The following is a 22,453-nucleotide window of genomic DNA, read 5'->3' as shown; positions in this document are numbered from 1 at the left end:
CAACCTGTCAAGACACAGCAGTGTCTGGGCATTTGAGAACTGTCACCCCTGTGAAGTAACTCAGAAGAATGAGAAAGTGCAGTACGGATGAGTCGGGTAACAATGATGGCGATAGCGTCAGCTCTTGCACACCCATTCCCTCCCTCGCTGCCTCCTCACAAAGGTCCTGTGAGGTAGGAAGAAGGGATTTATACTGTCTGGTCTCCAGGTGGAGCCACGGTTTTATATCCACCCATGAGAGCCAGTGGGGAGCCAGCAGGGCACAATTAACAGGGCATGGCTAGGGGGACCGTACATCCTGCCGCACTAACATTTTTTGGCTGTGACTCCTTGGGCATGCCGTTCAACTCCCTGAGTCTCATTTTACTCTGACTCCTTCCAGAGGTGTCGAGTGGTCTCAGTGGGGCGCTACAGGTGAGTGCACTCTGAGAGGTGAACACTGTTACAGAGACAACACATTTTATTGCTTTGGCTCTGTCCCTGAGCTGGAACCAATAGTAACGCTTCAGGTCCAAAAAGTGGCCTTTCCTTTACCCATTCATGTTAAGTAACACTCTAGGGTTTCTAGTAGGTCTCTATTTTGGCACACTTAAAATAAGACTGAGACCTGGCCGGTGTGGCTCAGTTGATTGGATCACCGTCCCATGACCAAAAGTTTGCGGGTTTAATCCCTGGTCTCAGCATACATGATCCCTGGTCCAGACGATTACAAGAGGCAACCAATTAACGTTTCTCTCTCACATCAATGTTTCTCTCTCACATCGTTTCTCTTCCTTCGTCTCTCCCTTCCCCTCTCTCTGAAAGCAATGAAAAAAAAAATGTCCTTGAGGATAAAAAATAATAATGATATAAAAAAACAAGAAAAAAACACAATTATAACAAGGCAAAATAAATATTTATTAGAAATCATAAAAGCATTTCTTCAATGACACTAAAATGTTCTTACTCTATTTATGACCTCTTTCTTGAACATAGAGTTTCGCACATGCACGACACTGCGAACAAGTATGTAAATCAGAATTTACAAGGATAAGGCACATTCAATGAGAACAAGATGGCAGTTCTGCATTTGGAACCAAGATCACAGTAAAAACATGTAAATCAGTGCAGCAATCAAGTATGGCTTACAGGCCAGGATGACGGCCCATCTGCCTGGGTCCTGCCCAAACCAACAGGACCCAGTTCACCAGGCCTAGAGGAAGGAAAGGAACGTCAACAATACTGGGCTCTCTCAGGCAGGAGCCTTCTGAGAGCTTAATGACTTCACAGTACAACCTCACACTCCTTCTCCCACATCTCAGGGAGGAAGGTAAGCACCATTTTTATTTCAAACAGATACATCCATTGCATAATGTTTAGAATAATGGATTCTTCCTGAGGCAGTTTAGCTGAAGAAGTTTCAGCCAAAACCATTATCTGAGCCCGGGAGATTCCATCCCTGGAAAATGCCTTCCCCTTAAATTGCTGAAATGTAAATCATGAAGTTTTAAGATATCCTAATATGCCCGTGGATTTAGTGTGGCCTGATGTGTGTGTACACGTGTGTGTGTGTGATTGTATATGCACGTCTGTGTGCATGCTTGAGTTTCAAACCTGTCATGAGATTATAGGGATGACGTAGACCATCATCGGAGCAAAAAACCATAGCCCCCTGACATACGCCAACCACAAAGGCAGACTCCGATTCACCGAATACCTCCTTTGAAAAGAAAATGGTGTGAGGGGTATCAGTGGTCCAGGAATCAGAGCACCCCAGCTTCAACAGCTCTGATGTGGCTTCCCGCATGACTGTGAACAAGTCCACCTTCCTTTCTGAGCTCTAGTCTCTAGGTGTAAAATAAGGGAACTCATCCTCTTAAACTGATGCTCTTTACCTTACTGCTTGCCTTTGCCTTGGAGACCTATGTAGACTCAGACCACCTAGGCTGAACGCCTTTTGGGGATGAGTAACCAGTGCAGAAAATGGTCCTGCCAACCCATTCCATCCAGATCCACAGAGCGCAGCTCTCCATACATGAGAGAAGACAAAGATCCCAGCACTGATTTCCATTTGCCTGACCTCCCAGCTTTCGTTCAAGCAAGAAATGGAAATGGCTATGTCCACTCCTGTATGAATCAAAGCAGTTCTGGAATTCCCAGCACCATCCTGCAGAGCATGACGCCATGGATCCACATGGCTGCCCTTCAAACCAAGACACCTTTTCTAGACTATGTAGGTAACTCCAGATGCAGGATGCCGATCTGCAAGTAAAAAAGACCCTAACACTCATCTGATCGTGATCTTTGACAACATGCCTAATAAGTTCTCGACCAGTTTCTGCTTAAACATCTCCAATATCTATAGCAGTTGCTGGACTGAATTGAACCAAAATCTTTCTCCTGAAATTTCCAACCTTTGGTACTAGTTCTGCCCATCTGGAACACGTCTGCTCCTCCTGCCCCAAGACAATCCCCCCAGCTCTTCTCTTTTCCAGAGGACATGCCTAGTCCCTGCTACCTCTGCTCACACCTGAGCTTGGTCTGACCACTGCCGCTTAGAGCACTGGTTGGCTCCTGAGTCAGCTGGAAGTGCAGGGGCTGCAGCAGACTGCGCATTTCGTGGGCTGCATCCTCCACCCATCCCATCACTCCCTAACCCAGCCCATCAGGGACACAAAGGCCAAATTTCTCCTCACCCAGGTAAGCCGGCACACATAGCAGAGAAATGGGCCCAGAGCGAACGTGGGTCTGCACTCCTCATTTTGCCTCAAGTCAAGCTAACTAGCCAATTGCTAAGTTGTCTAAAGGCCAAATTCATGTTTGTGCTATTTTAAATTAAAATGCATGGTTAATAGCTCTATAATATCGCCTCAAAAATTCTCACATGAATCCTTTTACCAGGTAACCAAACCAGAGTGGTTCTGCTGGTTGTGCAGGCTCCAGTAATCAGGAATATTTCTTCCATCTTCACTTCTGCCCCCAAACTAACTCTGTGTAACTCTGTGTAGTCTCTGTGAAACTCAGAGAATGAGGATCTAAAAATAAGCAACTTGTCTTGGCAAATGCTCCTTCCTCACACAACTTTTCTTCAGCTTCCTAATTCACAGTGAACAAAAATATTTAAATATTTTAAATATTAAAAATATGTAATGCTGGAGCCAGCATTTCAGGTGTTGTGTTCAGTCGCTCCAATGAGCAATACTGATGTCTAAGAGTAGCCTCTGAGGTTAACGGCCGCAGAAATAGGGCAGCTGCTATCCCTGTTTCAGGACCCAGCGCAGAAGCCTGCACTATCGCAGGGCCAGGGCCGGCACCAGGAAAGGAGCCAAGCTCTTTCACCCAGATCACAGGCACCCAGACAGGCCCTGCGGGGCATGGCTCCTGCCGACTTTTGTGTGTGTAAAGAAAAGCTTTTTGTCTTTGCTCTGGCCGCCCTGAGGCCTAGGACACAACAATTACACCCAGTCCCAAATCCTAAAATCTACTTCTCAACTTATAAAATCATGTACTTTATTTGAAGTAGTTTTCATTTGAAATTGAAATGTCCTTACTCTATTGAAAATAAAAACCTGGTGTTAATTACACTACTAAAAATATCTCTCACTTTGCAACAGTTTGAGCCTTGGGCCAAAGGGCACTCATTCCAAGGGTAGTTTCCTGTGCCCTGAAGCTTCCGGAAGGACATTTCCATGACTCACTCCCCTCCACCCCCAGGATAGCAGATTTAGCTCAGTCCCCTGTATGTGCTGGGATGGGATCAAGAGCCCCTGAAATTCAGGACACCCAGGGGAGACATGGAATGTGGGAGCTGGGGCTGGAGGCTACTAAGGGTATGTAGCCGGGGGGAGGGGGGGGAAAAAAGCTCTGCTCCTCTCCTCGGGTCCCCGCCCTTCTCTACGGCCCCTCCCCCAGCCAAGCTGACCTGTTCACCAGTTGGTGAACACAGGGACTTCACCCAGGACTCCAGGGACCTCAGGCTCAGGACTGCTGACCATGGGTTTACACAAACTCTTCGCCAAGTAACAAAATCCGAAGTGCTTCTCAGAAAAACTGACAACTGCCTCTCAGTTCAGCCACCCGCACAGCCGGAGGGTGCTTTCTGCTCCAGGGCAGGCAGAGCCGGGCTCCCCGCTCTGCAAAGCCCTCTCCACACAGCCCAGGACTCAGCCTATAGCACCCGACGGCCCATGCTGACACCAGCTCTGCATTCTGCTTCTACACTGAAGTTTCTGGAAAGTCTTCTAGTTCATCAAATGCATTGAGGGTGGTTTTGCTGTTGCTCCTAGAAGAATTTCGGATTTTGTTGAGATCTGCTTTTAAAAAAAACAACACTATTTTAGAAAGACAGCCATCTGCAAGGAGCACTTCTATGTCCTGATGCACCACCTGGTTTCCACCACCCAGTTTTTAGAAGTTATTCCAACCAGGGCTATAAAGTGTCAGAGTTGGAAGGGACCTGACAACCAACTTTGTAACGGTGCAGCCAAGAGGAGGGCCCCAAATAGGGATTTGTAATGGGGTCCAGAACTCGAGGTGTCCAGGAAATATTAGAAAAGTATATATAGGATGTCCTCACCTCCACAAGCCTGAGTTGGGGGAAGGGACTCATGGAATAGGGCCATTCAGAGCTGTTTTATATAGCAACAGCTTTGCAGCTTGCCCCTCCAGTGGTCATTTAACATATCTATAACCTTGAACTGGTTTCATAGATATGTTAAATAGCTGTGGCCATGCTTTGAGCCAGGGGGATGGGAGTGACTTCCACCCAAGATGTAACTGGGAATAGCGCTGGGTACAGCGCTTGCGTGAGAGCTTGGAGAAGATTGGCTCCATGCCATGGGGCCACACCTGCCCAGACTTACTATAGCAGCCCAGTAAAGCTGGAAGAATACAGGAATGCTGGCAGGTGTAACTGATTGTAGGAGGAGTCGGAAACAGGGCTGAAGAGGAAGACTGGCGCTGGGATTTAAACCCAGGTGCGGCAGCCATACCAGCGAGAGGACCACGCAGTTTTGGGCCAGAAGAGGGAGAGAACCACGTGGCTTTGGCAGAGTGGGGACCCCGTGGTGGCGACACAACTGATGGTGCCAGGAGCCTGAATCACAAACTTCTACTTCTTTTCCTGAGATACGGCACCCCGGACTGGGCAGAGGGTGAAGGACTGTGTGCATCTGTGGGTGTTCTAAAGGACTTTAGTATTTTAATGAAGACATTAAGTCAGTACTCTAAGTCTGTATAACTTTTAAATAAATAATTCCTTTCCTTTTCACCAATCTCTGGCATTGAGAGACGTTTTTCCTCTGGCGGCGGGCAAGGTGAACCTAGTAGGTATGGGGGGACCCCCAGAGAGAAAGGGGGGGTCCTTTCTGTAATAGTATATTGTCCACTCCCTCCCCGGTCTGTTCTGTAACAATTTGACTCAACCCTCCCATCTGACAGACAAGGAAATCAGGACGCTCAGACTCAGTGCCCAGGGCCACATGGTCAGACAGGAATGGCTGTCACCCTTCCTGACAATAACGTACCTGTCCGTCTCACGGGCCCCGGATCTTCGTTGAGGAAGGAGACGTGTGTTTTCCACTCAGTCCACTTCACCTCATTGATCCTGCGAGTGCGACAATCATTCTCAACATTTCGCAACTGCACCTCATTAAACACAGACAGACGGCACGAGGTGCAGGGTGTCCCAGACAGTTCCCCTTCTGTCTGTCCCAGAGGGCAGGGTTTGAAATCTGCCTACATCCCCATTTTCTCAGGCCTACAGGGCTGTCTCTTCCCAGGGTGTGGGACCCCAAAACTCAAGAGAGATATAACAGGGATGTCTTCAGACAGCAGCCGTGTTCCTGACTGGAGAGAGGCAGTCCTTGGGGAAGGAGGGAAGGGAGGAGGGAAGAGCCCCAGCTGAGAAGATATGAGAGTGTGAGGATTCAATGTGTAGATGGTTATCTAGGGTTCAGGCTGCACTAAAAGATGGTTAGGATGCAAACACCCAAAGAGTGGGCAGAGTCTACGGTGTTGGGTAGCAACTGGAGACGATGGTTAGGCTAACGTTCACATCAGAGACCGGCCCTAGAGTGAGCGTGTCAGAATTAGAGACACAGGGTAACAGTTAGAGTCAGAAATGTCGGCTCCAGGGAGGAAGGTAGTCTGTAGGGTCAGGTAGTCAGATGGGGGTAGGAAGAGATGGTCAGGCCATGTGCAGGTACTTTACTAAAATCAAAAGGCCTGAGCCCTGGCCAGTGTGGCTCAGTTGGTTGGAGCATCATCCCGCAGACCGAAAGGTTCTATTCCCCACCAGTGCCCGTGCCTGGGTTGCAGATTCAGTCTCTGGTCGGGGCGTGTATGAGGCAACTGATTAATGTTTTTCTCTCACATCGATGTTTCTCTCCCTCTCTCTCTAAAATCAATAAGCATATCTTTGGGTGAGGATTAAAAGAGGTTTTTTAGATGGACAAAGAGAGCCAGACTGGGACATGTTTTCTAAACCAGACACAGGAAAGGGACAGGCTGTGGAGGCCTTTTAGAACCAGCAGAGAGGGGACCTGCAGCAAGGGTCTCATTTCCTCTCCCTTCTGCAGCTCAGGAAGGCTTGTCCCGGGGCCAGCGCGCCCGGAAGAGCACATTCCCTTCTAAAGAGTCCAGAACCAACTGTGGCACTGCTTCCCCAACAATCCCCGACTGGGCTCTCTTGACCCAGCCAGGGACTACCGCCAAAGGGCCCCCTTCCTGTGTTACCGCAGACACAGCCGGAAGTCCTCCTCTGCTACTTTACACAGCTCTCCTGTCCGGAATCTGCTCCTCAGCCATTCTGGCAACATTTTCTCAAACTCCAAGATCGTCCTGGCTCTCTGGGGACAGAAAACAACCTAAGCACGTTGCTGAGGAGCCAGCCCAGGAGCACAGCGGCGTGTGAGTTTGCATACTACTGCACATGGACACACATGCACACACAAAGCACACATGTGCAGGGGCATGCACACATACACACACCTGCACTGCACACACCACCAAACAGCCCACTCCGTCCTCCCTGGAAGCTTCCTGCATAATCCTGAGGGTTCAGCTAATCTACAGAATTCAAAAATGAAAAACCAGAAGTTTGGAAAAGGTGTTCAAATTACTTTAAACATGACATAAACAATGTTTCTGAAAGTCCAGGCACTTCCTAACTGAAAATGTTAGGATCCTGGGTCCCACAGTGAGGAGCGTTCAGACCTTATATAGTCCCACTTCCATTCCAGGCTTACAATCCCCTCAGCAGTTTTCCTGGCAATAGTTGGTCCAGTCTCTCCTAAGTATTATCAATAAGCCAATTAGGAAGGGCCTAATAACTAGAAACTTCCTTGTGTCAAATCAATGCTTTTTTCCTTGCAGTTGCCCCCTGTATCTCAGTTCTGCCTTCTGGGGTCACAGAAGGAAGCAATGCCCTCTCACAAGTAGCTCTGCAGGCATCGGAAGGGGTAACACTTTCTTCAAGCCTACTTGTAACACCATTTCTTGTGAGGCATGGTTTCCAGTCCTCTCCCAAGCCTGGTCACCACCTCTGGAGATTACTGTGGTGGTATCCTTAGCTTGTAAGGCCCACATATGTGGGGAATGTCAAAGCAAAGGTGAAGGAGAGCAGAATTGTCACCTCCATTGTGCTATACCCTATACTCCTCTTAATGTAACCTCAGGTCACACTTCAGTATCCAAATATCACACCACTGACTCTGAGCAGAGCACCCCCATAAGCCTGAGTTCCTCTCATGCGTGCTGTTGACCCTACACTCAAGGAACCTAGACGGATGCTTCCTCAAACCCAGTCAAGCACAGGGAGCTTATACAGAATCCCGGGCCCCCCCAGATCCACCAGCACTGATGAGTGCCAATGGTGTGGAAGGAACTGAGTCCCGGTGAAGACTCCCATCCCAGTGTCTGCACCAGGCTCACCTGTAGGCGCCAGATGCGCTCGCTCTCCTTGGAGACGTTCTCCACAGTCTCTCCCATGAGGGCGATGAGCATGTTGAGGAGCAGGACGAAGGTGAGGATGACGTAGGTAATGAGCAGGAACAGAAAGAGGATGGGGTACTTGGAGTTCTGCTGGATGTTCAGGTCGCCCAGGCCTATGGTGAGTTTGAAGAGCTCCAGCACGGCATCGCTGAAGCTGCCATAGGAGGTGCAGTCCTTTTTGTCATCGGAACACTTCTCAATCAGGGAGGCGAGGGCTGGCAGGATATAACAGGGTGCTCTCCTCAGCCTCTCTGCCTGGCTAATTACCCAACAAGCGTGTGCATACTTGTACGTTCACACACACCCACACACACTGCAGGCCTGCCTCCTGCCCCCTTTCTCTGGCCATTGAAATTCCACATTCAGCCCCAGCTCTTCCAGAAGCTTCATCAGGCTGATTTTCTGCAGAAAGACAGCCCTTCCTGCCTAACAAAGCCCATACTCTTCTGTCCTTCCCTTACCCCACCATCCTGCCCTTGATCACTCATGGCCTTGCAGAGCTGCTAATTATAATATTTGTGTGTCTCTGGCTCCCCAACCAGGCTTTGGGCTCCCAACTTCTGATAGCCTAGGTCATCTCCTGCAAGACTGTGAGGTCCTGAGTGTCCTCCTAATGCTCTGTGGTGAGACCCCCTGGCCCAGGCCTGAAGCCCTTTCTTCTCTTCTTTCCAACACACTACAGCAGTGGCTCATTGCTGGATGGAGGGATGGATGGATGGACGGATGGATGGTCAAATTAATGACTGAGTAAATAGATGGACAAATAAACAAGCAAATGAAGGATCAAATAAATATACAAATCACGACACAGAAAAGGTGTCAGGCAGATGGAAATGGCTGCTTCACTTCAAATGCCAATGATCGGGGCGGGGCCGGCAATACAACCATCTCTCCCCATGCGGAGGTTAGAGATAAATCAGGGTTTAAGAGGGGGCTCCCAGGCCTGGTCCCCAGCAGACCAGAGGCTCTCACAGGCCTAGCAGGAGCGAACAGCAGAAGTGACGTGATGTGCAGGGGCAAAGGAGATTACCTCAATGCACTGCTTTACTACTATTTTTCAAAGACCATCAATCAAATTCCTGTAAACTTTAGTGTCCCCATGTAAAATGGGGACAAAAACACCCGCCAAGCCTATCTCAGGTTGTGAGGGCCACATGGACGGCTGTGAGAGTGGGAGGTGTGTCCCACAGCGGGGTGGGTAGGAGTGACAGGCCTGGTTCGAATCCTGCAGTCTAAGCCTCAGTTACCTATGATCAGGGATGATGATTCCCCCTTGACTGAGAGGTGGAGAGAGGTAAAAAGATAGTGCTTGGAAAAGGCAACGCCCAGCACGGGCTCTGCTGGTAGCTGATATAATTGTTGCTGAGGCTGCTATGTGCTTCATCCTCTTGACATCGGTATAAAGGGCTTTACCAAAGTGGGAGTTAGTATTATTCATAAATCAATTACCTACTCCGAATCCAAGTAAGAACACGATATACACAAACAAGAACTTCAGAACATCATGCAAAATGACCTACAACGGAAGAAATGAAATTTGAGGGTAAGGTCTAAGCACACAGTCACTGCACATTAATCTTACTGCTTCCCATGCCCCACCCCCAGGCTCCTGCCCTACCGTGGCCTCACGCAGGCCACTCCCCCTCCCCTCATCTCCGTCAGCCAATGCTCCGAAGCGCAGCTCTGGACCCCACCTTCTCCAGGAGGCCTTCTGTCCTCGCTCTCTCCCCTCCTTCCTCCTCCCTCCTCCCTCCTGGAACACAGTCTGTGTCGCCCCGCTGCTTCGCTGTGCCCTCGGACACCTTTCCTCACAGTCACATCTGGAACCCTCACACTTCCTGGGGGCAGTGGTGTGCCGGAGCCAACTCCTACCAGCTCACCGGAGCTGGCTTTGACATTTTCATGAATTTTGTGAGCTGCTTGTTAAATGCAGCCATTAATAAAAATTAAATCATATAAACTTATAAGTAAATAAATGATATTAAAAATAGAGATAATGAATCATCAAAACTCATCACTTCTTGGCTATTTTACTACACTTTACAATGATCTACGCTCTGAAAGTTATTTATATCTATCATAGCCCTGTGGTGGAAACACTATTCATGGTGTTACTGTGCATCTCACTCCAGCTCCGTGACATCATGTTGGTAGCTGGAAACCAGCTAGGGTGGGAGTATTTACGCCACAGAAATTGGGAAATGCTACAGATCAGAGACTGTCTCGATCTAGAGTAAAGACAGCAATGGGGAAAATGTTAAAGCAGATTAAACTTAAAAATGTGTCCTATCGATAATTGCTACATCGTGAACAGCACACTAACATTAACAAAGTTGCCTTCTAGTATTTGAAAACTATTATCCAATTCAGTAAATAAGTGGCTCACATCATAGACAACCAACTGAAATACCAACACGCCTTCATTGTTTCACCTTCGTTTCACTCCTTAAAGAAAAATATCAACCAACATTTACATTGGAATGATGCTCAATTTGTCAGTTGCAACCACAGGTTAGCAGCAGATACAGGAGTTCAACAAAAATCAACAAATCATTCAGCGAGATTCAACTACCTATGTGGGATTTACAATAAAGACTATTGTATGTTTTATTATTATTTAGAAAGGAAATTGTGTGTTACATCCTTTATGTAGTAAATTTTGTAATAGACACTGATGTGTCTGTGTGCGTGCATTTCCCAGGGAGCCAGTTGTTAAATACCAGCACACCACTGCCTGGTGGTGAGAACCTTCCTTCACAAAGTGAACCCCTTCCCAATGCCCGCCAAGCCCAGGCACTCGGTCTGGACACTTAGAGCTGACCAAAGGCAGATGGAGACCATGGCTTTCAGAAGAAGAGCAGCGGCCTGTCCCTTGGGCAACCCCTTTTGCTCTCCAGACCTCTGTTTCCCCGGCTGAAAAAGGAACATTCTCTGAGGGCCCTGCCAGCCCCGAAACGAACCTTCTGGATCATGACGCTGTACATGCCCATGGACTGGAACCCCCGCGTGTAGTAGAGCATGTTCGCCCAGCCCAGGGCCATGGCCAGCACGAGGCAGGCGAGGTACTCTTTGTAGGCAAACAAGTACAAGAAGACAGAGAGTATCACAAGCACTGCTTGGACAAAACTGTTCAGGAGACACAGGAGACAAGGGCCTTACTTACTTCTCAGCATCAGGGCAGACAGTCACACCCCCAACCTCCCTTTAAACCCTATACCACCGCCCTGGTAGCCGATGCTGAAAAAGTGGATAAGGCTGCCCCAGGCCTGTTAGACTGTGTCTAAAACCCAGACCACATCGCCAGATGCAGGTTGGGGCCAGCAGTGGGCTGGTTGCCACTGACCTTTTTTTTTTTTATTTTTAATGTTTAGAGAGAGAGGAACAGAGAAAGACAAAGAGAGAAACATCATGTGAGAGAGAAATGTAGATTGGTTGCATCCCATATGTGCCCTGAACGGGGATCAAACCTGCAACCTAGGCATGTGCCCTGACCAGGAATTGAACCCACAGACTTTTGGTACACGGGACAATGCTCCAATCAACTAAGCCATACCGGCCAGGGCAACAGCTGACGTTTTTAAAACTCAGATCCCCAGGGCCGCAGGAGATTCTGGTTCAGAAGATTTGGAGAGCAGCCCAGGAGGCTGCGCATTTTTAAAAACACCCACGTGATTTCTGATTCTCACATAGATTTCAGAACTACTGGAGTAGAGAATGCAATGAATGATTGCATTTTTAACCCAAATGATACAAGTTGACAATATTTATACTTATAAGCCAATCATAAAAAAAAAATCTCAAACCTGCTTTTTTTACCTTTTAAAAAAGTACTATACCAAGTACACTCATTGGAGTGTCACAAAAAGACAAATACTATATGATTTCACGTACATGACGTCCTTCGAGTGGTCAAATGCACAGAGTCAGAAAGTAGAATGGTGGTCACCAAGGGCTGGGGGAGGGGACTAGGGAGCTGTTGTTTAATGGGTACAGTTTCAGTTTTGCCAGAAAAAGAAACCAAGAACCTGGCTGCACAGCAACGTGAATACTTAACGGCACTGAACTGCACACTTAGAAATGGTTAAGATGGTCATGTTAACGTCATGCATATTTTTCCACAACTTAAAACTTTTTAAGTACAATACGTGCCGAATATACGAGCTCAGAATCTACGCCTGCACAGTGTGTGCGCGCGCCGTCAGTTACGCGGACATCTAGGTAAAGCCCTCTGTTGCTTATAACATCAGGCCGTCTCCACCGTTATAAAATATGTAACTAGTTCAAGTTAGGACACAGGCAACCTAGTTTCTCTCGTGTGGTGACAAGCAAATATTTGACTGATCGGTGCATTTGGGACTGAAGCGAAGAAGTATGTCTACACCTCGCTCTACACTAACAAAACAGCTCAGAAGCAGAAAAGCAGGACAATGCATTGGTGCCTTTTGTCTGCAGCAAAGCTGATGGCTGTATACGTGGGCTTTTCTCTGGAATCACCATACTTTCTGAAAGGCTCTCGTGTGACTTGCATCACGGGGCTGCTGTCACAGGGATGAAGAGCTTGGTTCACGCCTCTGAAAGGCGGGTACATACTTAATAAAACACCGAGGTAATTGGAAACATCAGGCCAAGATTCAAAGTCCTATAGACTCTGCCTCACGAATACTCAGAACAGGGACTTCAGGGGCATCCACAGAGCTACGGCATCAACATTCTTCGACCCCTGCTGCAGATTCAATTAGCCTCTGCTCATTTAGAGAAAGGTCACGTAAGTCTCTGGTGTCAGCTGCACATGACCTCATTCAGGCAGGGCTGAGCCAGGCTCTCTGGCAAGGGCTCTGTGGTGGGAGCGAAGCCTACACTGGCGTGGGGAGACAATGATGGACAGGCCGGAACTGGCTTCAACGTCACTGAATTTCCAAGTGACTTGTGAGTGACTCACTTCCCTGCTCTGGGCCTCAGTTTTCATACCTGCAGATGAGACCCAATGACTTCTCAAGTACTTTTCCAGCTCTGGCCTGCCCAGGTCCAAGATGGCAAATTCTAGACCCCATGCAACTTACACTGGAATCCTTCATAGAAAAGTAAACAGCACTGCTAAGCTTCTTCATGTGTTCTCTGTGCTGCCTGCTACCTGGGGTTCCATGGCAGGGTGGAGTTGGCCATCACAGCAGCCCGACGGAGGGCACTGCCCTAGGGTTTGCTGGACCTCTCTATGGGCATCTGTGTGCCTCTTACCAGAAGTGAGAGAGGAGGCCCCTGGCCACGTGAGTATGGCAGAATGCCTGGGACACTGGGGCATGGTGACATGGTAGGATGGCTGTCCTAGAGGGACACAGCAACCACCATATATATATATATATAGGACTTTAGCCTTGCCTGTGAGATGGTGACAAAGGGGACAGACCTACTTACAAGACGAAGTGAAACCAGGCATCTGAGAGGATGGACTGCAGATCTGAGGGTCTCAGCAGAAAGATCGCAATGCCCTGAGGCCAGAAAGGAAAGAAAAGCTTCAGTCTCTCCCGGCCTCTCAACAGAGGCTCTAAGGAAGGAGGTCTTTCCCTAGGACGGAGACTCAGTGTGTGAAGGCCCAGCCAGAGCCCAGGAGAGGGCCACAGAGGGGACTGTGCCTGGAGGGCAGAGGCCATCCCGGGGTGAGAGTGCATGCTCCCCCAGATCTCTGTATGTCTGTCACCGTCCTCCGCACCCCAGAACCTGTAAACCAGCACTGCCATGCAGCTCCCTGCCAGCCCCTAAATACAGGGGTGGGGGGAAATAGATTAATAATAATAATAATAATACAATAATTCATAAAATGTAATACAAGAATAAACTCGGTGTTTCACATACTCACAAATGTAAACCTACCTTTGCCCACCCTGCATAGCCTAGCTTTCTACCTTGGGAGCCTTTGTGCTGTTCCCCACACCCGCCCTGCAGTGACCTTGTCCCCCACGTCCTCATGCCCAGTCCTTCTAGAGTAAGTGCCCAGTCCCCAACAAAAGTCATCTCTTTTCCCCTGAGCACTGGTCTGAACCCAGTGCAGTCTTTTCACAGTCTGTGTCAAAGTCTAGATGTTTGTGTCCCGCTGAAATCCTCTCAGAGGACAAACCCTCTCTCCCTATCACCTCCCCCAGGGCCCCTCATTAGGTGATGTTCAGAATACACCTGTGGACTCATTGGTTGGATAGATGGATGATGGATCAATCAAGTGACAGATTGATAAACAGAGGACAACGTGGAAGGGTGGAAGCACAGTGGGTGGGGATGAGTGGGCATTCACATGGAAGACCAAGTGGCTAGGTTGACGAGAGAGGGCAGGTGACTGAATGGGTGGACGGAAGGGAAAGGAAGATGGGTTACCGAGTGGCTGGGGTGGGTAGATGAATGAGAGATAGATGGAGGGGTGCAGAGATGCAGTAGGTAAGATAGGCCTGCTTATTTATTTATTACTATTTTGTCACTAAGGAATCTATAGCTTAGAATGGAAATGGCTGCCCAAGGCCCCAGCAGTAATGGCAGAGCAGGGTGGGATTGAAACCAAGCCTGCTGTCACCTGCCTGTATTGTCACCTGGAAGGGTTCTCACCTCTTTCACAGAAATGCACATGGCCCAGATGAGCACGAACATCCTTCCTAAGAGCTGCAGCCACCCCATGTTGTGCGTCAGGGCCAGGGGGTGTGGGAGGGCCTGGGAAGAAGGGGAGGGAATGAATGGTGCGGGGTGGGGCATGCCGAGGGCAAGGGGAGTGCCAGCTCTGGAGGGACTGTGCAGGTGCACACGCTGAACCCTCAGGCCTGGCCAGCAGCCAGCAGGAAGCCCGATGTCTGTGGGCTAGACAGGGAACCGCAGCCCCCTCCCCTGCCTTCCCCACCACGCCAGGAACCCAGATCTCTACAGTGAGGAACAGGCTAACAGCCCTCACGCCTCACACCCCTTGTCTTTACAAGAACCCGTCCACATCCAGACACTCACAGGCCTCATCACAGTTCGATAAAGCTGAAACTCTGTAAAGCCCCAAGTAATGGATGGAAACCTAGGTCCAGCGTGGTGGGAAATCTTGTGGAAGCAACTTCCCCCTCCCTCTGTATCCTGTGGCCCTCACATCAGAAACACACAATCAGCCCTAGATTTAGACAGAGTTTGGGCCCTGGGTCTCCTAAATCTCCAGGTCTCCCCCAGTATGGGTCAGCCTGGGGCTCAGCACCTGGGGCTTAGTCCAGCTAAGCACTAGAGACATATTCAGTTCCCTAGAAACTATGAGGGACAACAATTAGGGGATCCGACAAGAATCTCCTTGCCTCTGGGCCTGGTTTCCCAGAGAGGAGAAGAAATTTGGGGGACAGCTCCAAGTTCCTGCAGCTCTGACCTCCCCATCCCCCACACCAAGGGGCCTACCTACCTCCTCCTCCCTCGGTCGGTAGTAACAGATGAGAGTCAAGGTGATGTTGTAGAAGAAATAAAAGCAGAAGGACAGGAAGAACATGTACTTGGCAAACTTCTTCCATTTTATCCGTAGCAGTGTGTGCAGGGGCTCCAGAGTCAGCATTTCGTGCCGGTTCTGAGGGAAGACCACCACAGTCACCATGGACAGGAGGGGAGTGGGGAACCATTGTCAAAGGCCCTCATTTCAAAAGAAGCTCTGAGTCAGCACTGCCTCTGGCAGGTGGGGGGGCGGGGGGCGGACAGTCATTATGTCCAAGGGACTGGTTTGGCAGGAAATGTCAGGAGAGTAATTTCTGTCTCCTGAGGTCCCTTGCCAGTGGGCCCAGGCAGCAGCCAAACACCACAGGAGCCAGGGTTCCAACAGGGGCATCTGATGTTCAATGGGGAGCAAGGGCTGGAAGGGAGAAGGAGTGTGACTGGGGCTGTAGCTCCAACTTAGCCCCTCGTCACTGTGTAACCTTAGGAAAGTCCCTGACCCTCTCTTGTCCTTCTGTCTCCTCATCTATACAACTGATAGCAATCAAACTGCACTACCCACCAGGGTGCCCTGAGGGTCCATGAAGACCCCAGAGTAGTCAGGCTCTGGGAAGCATGATTCTTGGTAAAATGTAAAGAATGAGGATCCAGTCTGCTGCCTCACTATCCCCAGAGCCAAAATCTGCTCACTGCTGATCCTCTCTCTTCCCCTCCAGCTTCACTGGCCTCCCCCTCTGGCCTCCTCCAGGAAGGCCTCCCTGGTTGCCAGAACTATGTACTCCCTGACCCTCATTTGGGTTCAGGTTTGGAGGCAAAGGGAATTCTAAGCATGGTCACATAGAGTGAGAGGGGTAGTGGGGGAGAAACAAGATGGAGAAGATCAACACCAACCATTTCCACCTCCACACCCACACTGCCCAGGATTCAGGGACCATGAGGACCTCACCCAAGGACCTCTGGGAGCAAGTGAACTCCACACAGGCCCTGCCCATATTGTGCCAACTCTGCCCACTAAGGCAAAGAAATGAGGGGTTGCAGACATGTCCAGTTAGTGGCATGAGGTCTTCCCAGTTTCCCCAGAGCCCGGCCCCCACCCCTGCCTTTCCCCAGCCCTCTGGGAGACCCACATCGATGTTGGTGTTGTAGACGATGATTTCCAGCACCGAGCTGTCTGTCGTGGTGTCCACATTGGTGAGGTCATAGAGTGAGGACGAAACGGGCCCATATGCCCAGTCGGTGAACTTCCTGGACAGGCTCCGGAGGGGCTTCTCCTTGATCTCACGACTGAGGATGTACTTCAGGATCTGAGGACAGGAAGAGGAACAACAGTTAGCCACAGAATGGAGTGTGGGGCCAAGAGAGCCGGGAAGATGCTCCCATCAAGGACGGACTGGGTCCCGCAGTTGCCGTGACCCCTGGGCCTGGCTTTCTCTGTGGAATCGGCGAGACTGTGAATACCAGAGACAAAGGTGCAAAGGCCCTTTGTACGTGGGGAAAGCTATACAACCGGCTCTTAACACCCAGTTCAGTGAAGAATCTGGGAACTGACAATTGTGAGAGAGAATTTCTATTTGGTCTGGATCTGAGAAGAAGCTAGAAGTTCCAGCTTCCCTATCCGCCCCTCAATCAAGACCCGGCCAGATGAGGCTCACTGCTCTGGCCAGACACAGGGTGATGCAAGATACCAGCCTTGCAGAGAGCCCGGAGGACCCACTCTAATGCTGCTGCATATTAGGTCACTGGGGAACATTAACAAATCCCACAGGGGCTGGGAGGGAAAAAAAAATCCCACACCACTGTGTAAATCAATCCAAATCTTTGGAGGGGGGCCCAGGCATATCTTGTAAGCTTCTGGGTGGTTTCAAAGGGCAGGCCAGATGGATAGCCACAGCTCTCCAGCTCACTAGCCCCCAAAAGCTGAGCTCCGAGGTACCCTAGTACCCTGGGGCTTCCTGGGGCACCAACCCAAGGCCCAGGAGGAGGGGCCTGTTGAAGAGGGCAGTGTCAGAGCCGGAGCTCACATGACTCAATGGGGTTCCTGTCTCATCTCAGGCAGAGTGCTCCCAGGGTAAGGACAAGTCTCCCCAAAGACAGTGTCTGTGTCTTAAGCATGGGAAGGATGGAAGGGGGGGAGGTGGGGAAGGGAAGAGGAAAGATGCGATTCCTCCTTTGTCAAAGCCAGTCTCCATTTCTCCTCCCCCAACAAGAGAATGAGAAGGTCCCTTGTGGGTCCCAACTCTCACCATTGGACCAAGACCCAAGGCACTCAGGGCACCCACTCCCCACCCATCACCTTGATCTCAGAGCAAGCATGGCTCCACCACCAAGAGATGGGAGCCCACCCCAGCTCAAGTCTCCACCAAAGCTCCTGGTTAAGCTGCTTATGGGCACAAAGGGCCATAAGCAGCCCCATGCTCTGCTGGGGTCTTGGCTCAGAGTTGCAACCTGATGGACAGGCTGGGGTTTCTCCAGAGCTGGGGAGTAGCAGCCCATTGGCTCTGGACCCAGAGCAGCCATTTTGGGACTCCTGTCCTCCTGAGAGGCTGAAGGCCCCGAGCCTCCCAGCCTCCTGCCACAGAAGAATCTTCGGTCACAAGGCATTTGAGATATTGTGTCACTATGGCTTTAAGGCTCCCCAACTCTGGCCCCAGAGAGAGGGGTGCCAGGGCGGGAGACAGAAACATGGAGTATCAGGGACTAAAACCCAGAGGGTGGGCCCTTACACTGCATCTCAGTAGCTCTATGTGGTCTCTCAGAGCAAACCCACCTCCGGCCACAACCGAACCTTTCCCCGGCCGACAGGTGACCTATGGGGCCCCAGGGCTGGCAGATGGTAGAGTGCCTCCTGCCCTCCCACCTGCCCCCAAGCCCCACCTCGGCCTTGCCCAGCTTGGCGGCCAGCTGCAGCGGGGTGAGGCCGTCGTTGTTGCGCATGGTCTCCAGCTCCCAGTTGCCGCTCCTGAGCAAGATAATGTCATACATGTGCATAACAAAGTCATTCTGGGTCTTGAAGTCTTCAGCCACCGTCACCAGCGCATGGAGGATGTTGTTGCCCCGTGAGTCCTGTGAGGTGATGTCCGTCTGCTCATTCTCCATAAGCAGCTGCACAATCTCGGGCTGGTTGGTACATGCTGCCAGGGCCAGGGGTGTCTCGCCTGAGGGAGGTTAGCACAGGGGCTCAGTTCTCTCATGGACTGGAGTGGTGTTCCCCAAGTCCCAGGACTGAAGCCCATGTCCTGACCATCTCAGTAGGATGGACCCCTGAGGCTCCCGGTCCCTCTCCCCAGTTCCCTTTTTATGGGTAGAAACTGAAGCTAGATTATCGCAATAACCCCTTTTCTTAAACACACCAGGCATTTTCCTACTCCAGGGCCTTTGCACAGGCTGTCCCCTCTATCTGGAGTGCTGTTTCTCAAATACCTGCATCACTTACTCCCTCACCTCCTTCAAGTCTTTGTACAAATGTCACCTGTTCAATGAGTCACCCTAACTGCCCTATTTAGAACTGAAATCCACCTCCTCCCTGCCCTAGAACTCTGTTTCCACTCCTCATGCTTTACTTTTTATCTTTTCAGTGGCATTTATCACTTTCTAACGTATGACTTAATGGAATTTATTGTGCTTATTATTGATGTTCTCTTTCCCACATAGAATAGAAGTTCCATGAGGGCAAGGGCCCTTGTTTTGTTCACTAATATAGTTCAAACACCTAGAACAGCACCCAGTGTATATAGTAAGTGCCCAGTAAATATTTAAGAAGAATGAAGGCAGGTGAGTCACACCTGGTCACACAGCAAGCCTGGGGCAGAACCAGGAGCCAACGGCAGGTGTGCGGCTTAGCTCCCACTGCTTCCTGTCCCCTTTGTTCATCCCACCCAGTGAGTGTTTCCCAGTGCTGGCTCCAACCAGGTCTGGCATTGGGCAGTGGGCTGGACAAGACCCTGTCCTCAAGGCCGCCCAGACCCACCTAGTCCTGCTGCTTCAGAAACCACCCAGAAGAGATAACAGGCCAGTGGGCTGGAGCGGGGTGGGAAGCAGGGCTGACCACGAAGCTGTGCTGGGGACATTTTGCTGTGATAGGGCTGTCTGTTTCCTGTCCCGGTCACGGGGTCATGCATTTGTGGAAATGAGTGGAACTTTAAATTAAAGTGGGCAAATTTTCTGTATCTAAATTACACATTTAAAAATATTTTCTTGCCCTAAAACATCCTAAGCCCAATTGCTTTCGGACTCCTTAGCCTGTCAGTAGGGAATTTTCAGACTCACACTTCTGACTCCCTTTGCAGTCCTGAGAGGCACTGAGCACATTGGCCAAAGGTCAGAGCTGGCGGCTAGGACACCTACATCAGCTGTCTACTACACCGGGGCGAGTCATTTCCTTGCTCAGAACCTGTTGCTTCGCCTGTAAACTAGGGCCATCTCCTCGTTCTGCCTCCCGAAGTCTCTGCTCCTCTTAGATCACCTGTGTGCCTTTTTTAGGTTTCCCGGTGACACTCCCTGACTGCAGACTCCCCACCTCCCCAGCCCCTCCCTCTCTGGCCCGATTGAGACGGACCTGCTCTGCCCCGACTCTGGTCCAAGTTCTGCTCTCCAGGACAAGTCTGAGAGGCAGAAGTTCGCAGTGGGCTCTCCAGACCCCAGCCCCCAGCCCCCTAAGCACCTCTTCAGACAAAGGCTGCCCGGTGGGGCGGGGCGGCTCCTCCCCCCGCCCTCCTCCCGGACTATAACCCCTATCCCCTGCTGGACTGGCGGACCCACCGAAGTAGAAGCCTTCGTGCTGGTACTTGGGGTTGAAGAAGACCCCTTTGGCGTGGGCATTGACGTCAGCGCCCGCAGCGATGAGCAGCGCTGTGATGTCTCCCTGCCGCCGCTCGATGGCAATGCTCAGCGCTGTCTGCCCTGCGGACAGGGTGGGAGGCGTGAGGGTGCTCAGCAGCTGAGACCCCAGTGGCAAACCCTGTCTGGCCTCTTTCCCCTTCTGACCTCCACCGAACCGTGGCAAAATAAGCTGCCTGTCTGGTCTTGGTGTCGCCAGCTGCCAAGAGTCCCAACTTCATTCTTTGCTTCAATCTTACATGAAAGCAAGGACTATTTATTGAGCGCCTGCTCCGTGCTTCCTAACCTGGAGCTGGGGATACAGTGCACACAGGATGCAGTTTTGATTTTTGTTCTGAAGAAGCACAGACTCGCTGAAAATTAAGTGCTGCCACACAGGGAGGTGGGGGAGCTCTAGTACCAGCAGGGCTCTTAATCCAGGTCAGTGGGCTGAGGGGCTTCCCAGAAGTGGCCTCTCAAACTGCCATCAGGGAAATTTAACAAGGCTGGATGGGGCCAGCTCAGGGCCTGATAAGCCAGGGTAAGAGGTAGAACTTCATCCCAAGGGCCATGGGAAGTCAGCACGTGTTGCAGCAGAGAAGTGACACGTCCAAAGTTTGGGGTTTTCGTACATGTGCATTTTCAGGTCACTGGCTGCAAAATTGGAGGATGTTTGAAAAAGAGCCTAGACTTATGCGGGACTGTTGCTCCAGTGGAGAAAGAGATAATAAGGCCCAAAGAACACTACGAGAAAGAGTCCGCCGAATGGTCTGTGGGCTTGGGGAAGAAAGGTTGTCTCGGGTGACGTCCAGGTGTCTGGCCTGGGTGCTAGGTGGCTGGTGCTGGTGACTGAGGATAGGAACAAGGGACCAGCAGCAGGGAAGTGGAGGTAGAACTTTAAGCCTGTGGGTGGAGCCTTCAGACCCTCCGGATGGAGGAGGCAGGAAGTGGGGAGACAAAGGAGGGGGGTTGTCTCCGAATGTCCCTCCAGAAACAGCGTTTTCCAAAGAGCTACCATCTTGCCATACATAAAAATAAATTCCTGGTGTATAAAAGAACTAAGAATTCTTTAAATTGTTTTTTTAAAAAAACAATTTATTCAATTAAATCTGAAGGCCTCTGATAAACTACTAAAAATAATAATATTTGAAAAGTTGTCATTGTATGCCTCTTAAGCAGTATAGGGAGGAAATATTAGCCTCTACCAAGATGGGGAAACTGAGGCTCTCAGAAAGGCAAGGTGATTGCCCAAAGTAAGGGAAAACGCTTCCCTTACAGGGAGTACCTAGAACAGGGAAGGGAAGGTGTCAACAGATGGCATCAGGGGGAAGGGTAGGGGTAGGTGTCTAGGAAGACAGAAATAAATGGTTCCTCCCACCATGCAGAGGGGTGGGGTACCCACAGCCCCCCCACTAACCCACCAGCAAGACACAGATTCATGAAGGAAGCAAAGGACAAGGGGAGACTGAAAAAGGAGAGAGGTAAGGATTTCCAGCCAGTACAGCAAAGCCTTAACAGAGACACTAATCTTTACTTATTCACTCATTCAAAAAAATATTTATTAAGGACCTCTTAGGTGAGGCCCCAAGGGCACCAGAGAGTCCACTGTGGGGAAAGCAAAGTCCATCCCTACCCTCAAGAACATGCTGCTAGAAAGAGGAGTCTGGAAGTCCCTGTAATGCTGGAAAGAAGAAAAGAGGGGAGACAGGGGGACTGAAAAGGGAGAAGAGTCAAGAGAGAAAAGTCTGAGGCGCTGCCTAAACCTCCCTGGCCACAGGGCTAGTATCGACTCCCTAGTGACAGGCTGAAAATATTATATAGCTTGCTCAGTTTCTCTCTTTACTTTGGCTACCAGGGAACTCAAAGTGTTGCTCGGCACTCAGTTGCCACAATCTTCCCGGGGTTTCCTTTCTTCCAATTTATAACTTTTAGTTTTTCACAATCCTTGACTTTTCGTGTATGCGAAATAAGTTAAGGGCCCTAGCTGACTCCCATTGGCAAAAGGCCGAGATGCTCAGGGCCCCTGGCATGTCATTCAGGCAGCACCCAGTAATTCTCGAGCCCACCCTTTTGCCACAAGCACCTCATAAGATCCCAATGGGATGTTTATTGACTCTGAAAACTCAGATGAGGATCCACCTTACTGATTATTCACAACTGATTATTCCTGGCCAGGGAAACACTATCCCCGGGGGTCCCTTGCTCCATCCCTGGACCACCTAAGAAAGAAGCCACTAAACTGAGA

General features: G+C 50.2%; 1 protein-coding gene across 6 annotated transcripts in view; it reads right to left on the bottom strand.

The window, feature by feature from the left end:
- Positions 1 to 3,846: 3,846 nt before the first annotated feature.
- TRPV3 (transient receptor potential cation channel subfamily V member 3) overlaps positions 3,847 to 22,453 on the bottom strand; it is a 29,504-nt gene continuing 10,897 nt past the window's right edge. For 3 of the 6 annotated variants that reach the window (XM_053911158.1, XM_053911156.1, XM_053911157.1), the window contains 12 exons: positions 20,152 to 20,292; positions 18,268 to 18,548; positions 16,521 to 16,697; positions 15,374 to 15,532; positions 14,560 to 14,661; positions 13,384 to 13,457; positions 10,932 to 11,097; positions 9,421 to 9,487; positions 7,912 to 8,186; positions 6,715 to 6,827; positions 5,505 to 5,584; positions 3,847 to 4,292 (listed from right to left, as the gene is read on the bottom strand). In XM_053911158.1, coding sequence (XP_053767133.1) covers positions 4,195 to 4,292; positions 5,505 to 5,584; positions 6,715 to 6,827; positions 7,912 to 8,186; positions 9,421 to 9,487; positions 10,932 to 11,097; positions 13,384 to 13,457; positions 14,560 to 14,661; positions 15,374 to 15,532; positions 16,521 to 16,697; positions 18,268 to 18,548; positions 20,152 to 20,292 — 1,733 coding nt within the window. In that variant the 3' untranslated portion in view covers positions 3,847 to 4,194. The remainder of the gene's footprint in view (positions 4,293 to 5,504; positions 5,585 to 6,714; positions 6,828 to 7,911; positions 8,187 to 9,420; positions 9,488 to 10,931; positions 11,098 to 13,383; positions 13,458 to 14,559; positions 14,662 to 15,373; positions 15,533 to 16,520; positions 16,698 to 18,267; positions 18,549 to 20,151; positions 20,293 to 22,453) is intronic. The other 3 variants (XM_045199366.2, XM_024565079.3, XM_053911159.1) reach the window with 2 other exon arrangements.

The sequence above is a fragment of the Desmodus rotundus genome, chromosome 9, assembly GCF_022682495.2.
Source record: "Desmodus rotundus isolate HL8 chromosome 9, HLdesRot8A.1, whole genome shotgun sequence".
Classification (NCBI taxonomy): domain Eukaryota; kingdom Metazoa; phylum Chordata; class Mammalia; order Chiroptera; family Phyllostomidae; genus Desmodus; species Desmodus rotundus.
Note: the sequence above shows the minus strand (reverse complement) of the source record. Positions and strands in the feature narration are given on the sequence as shown.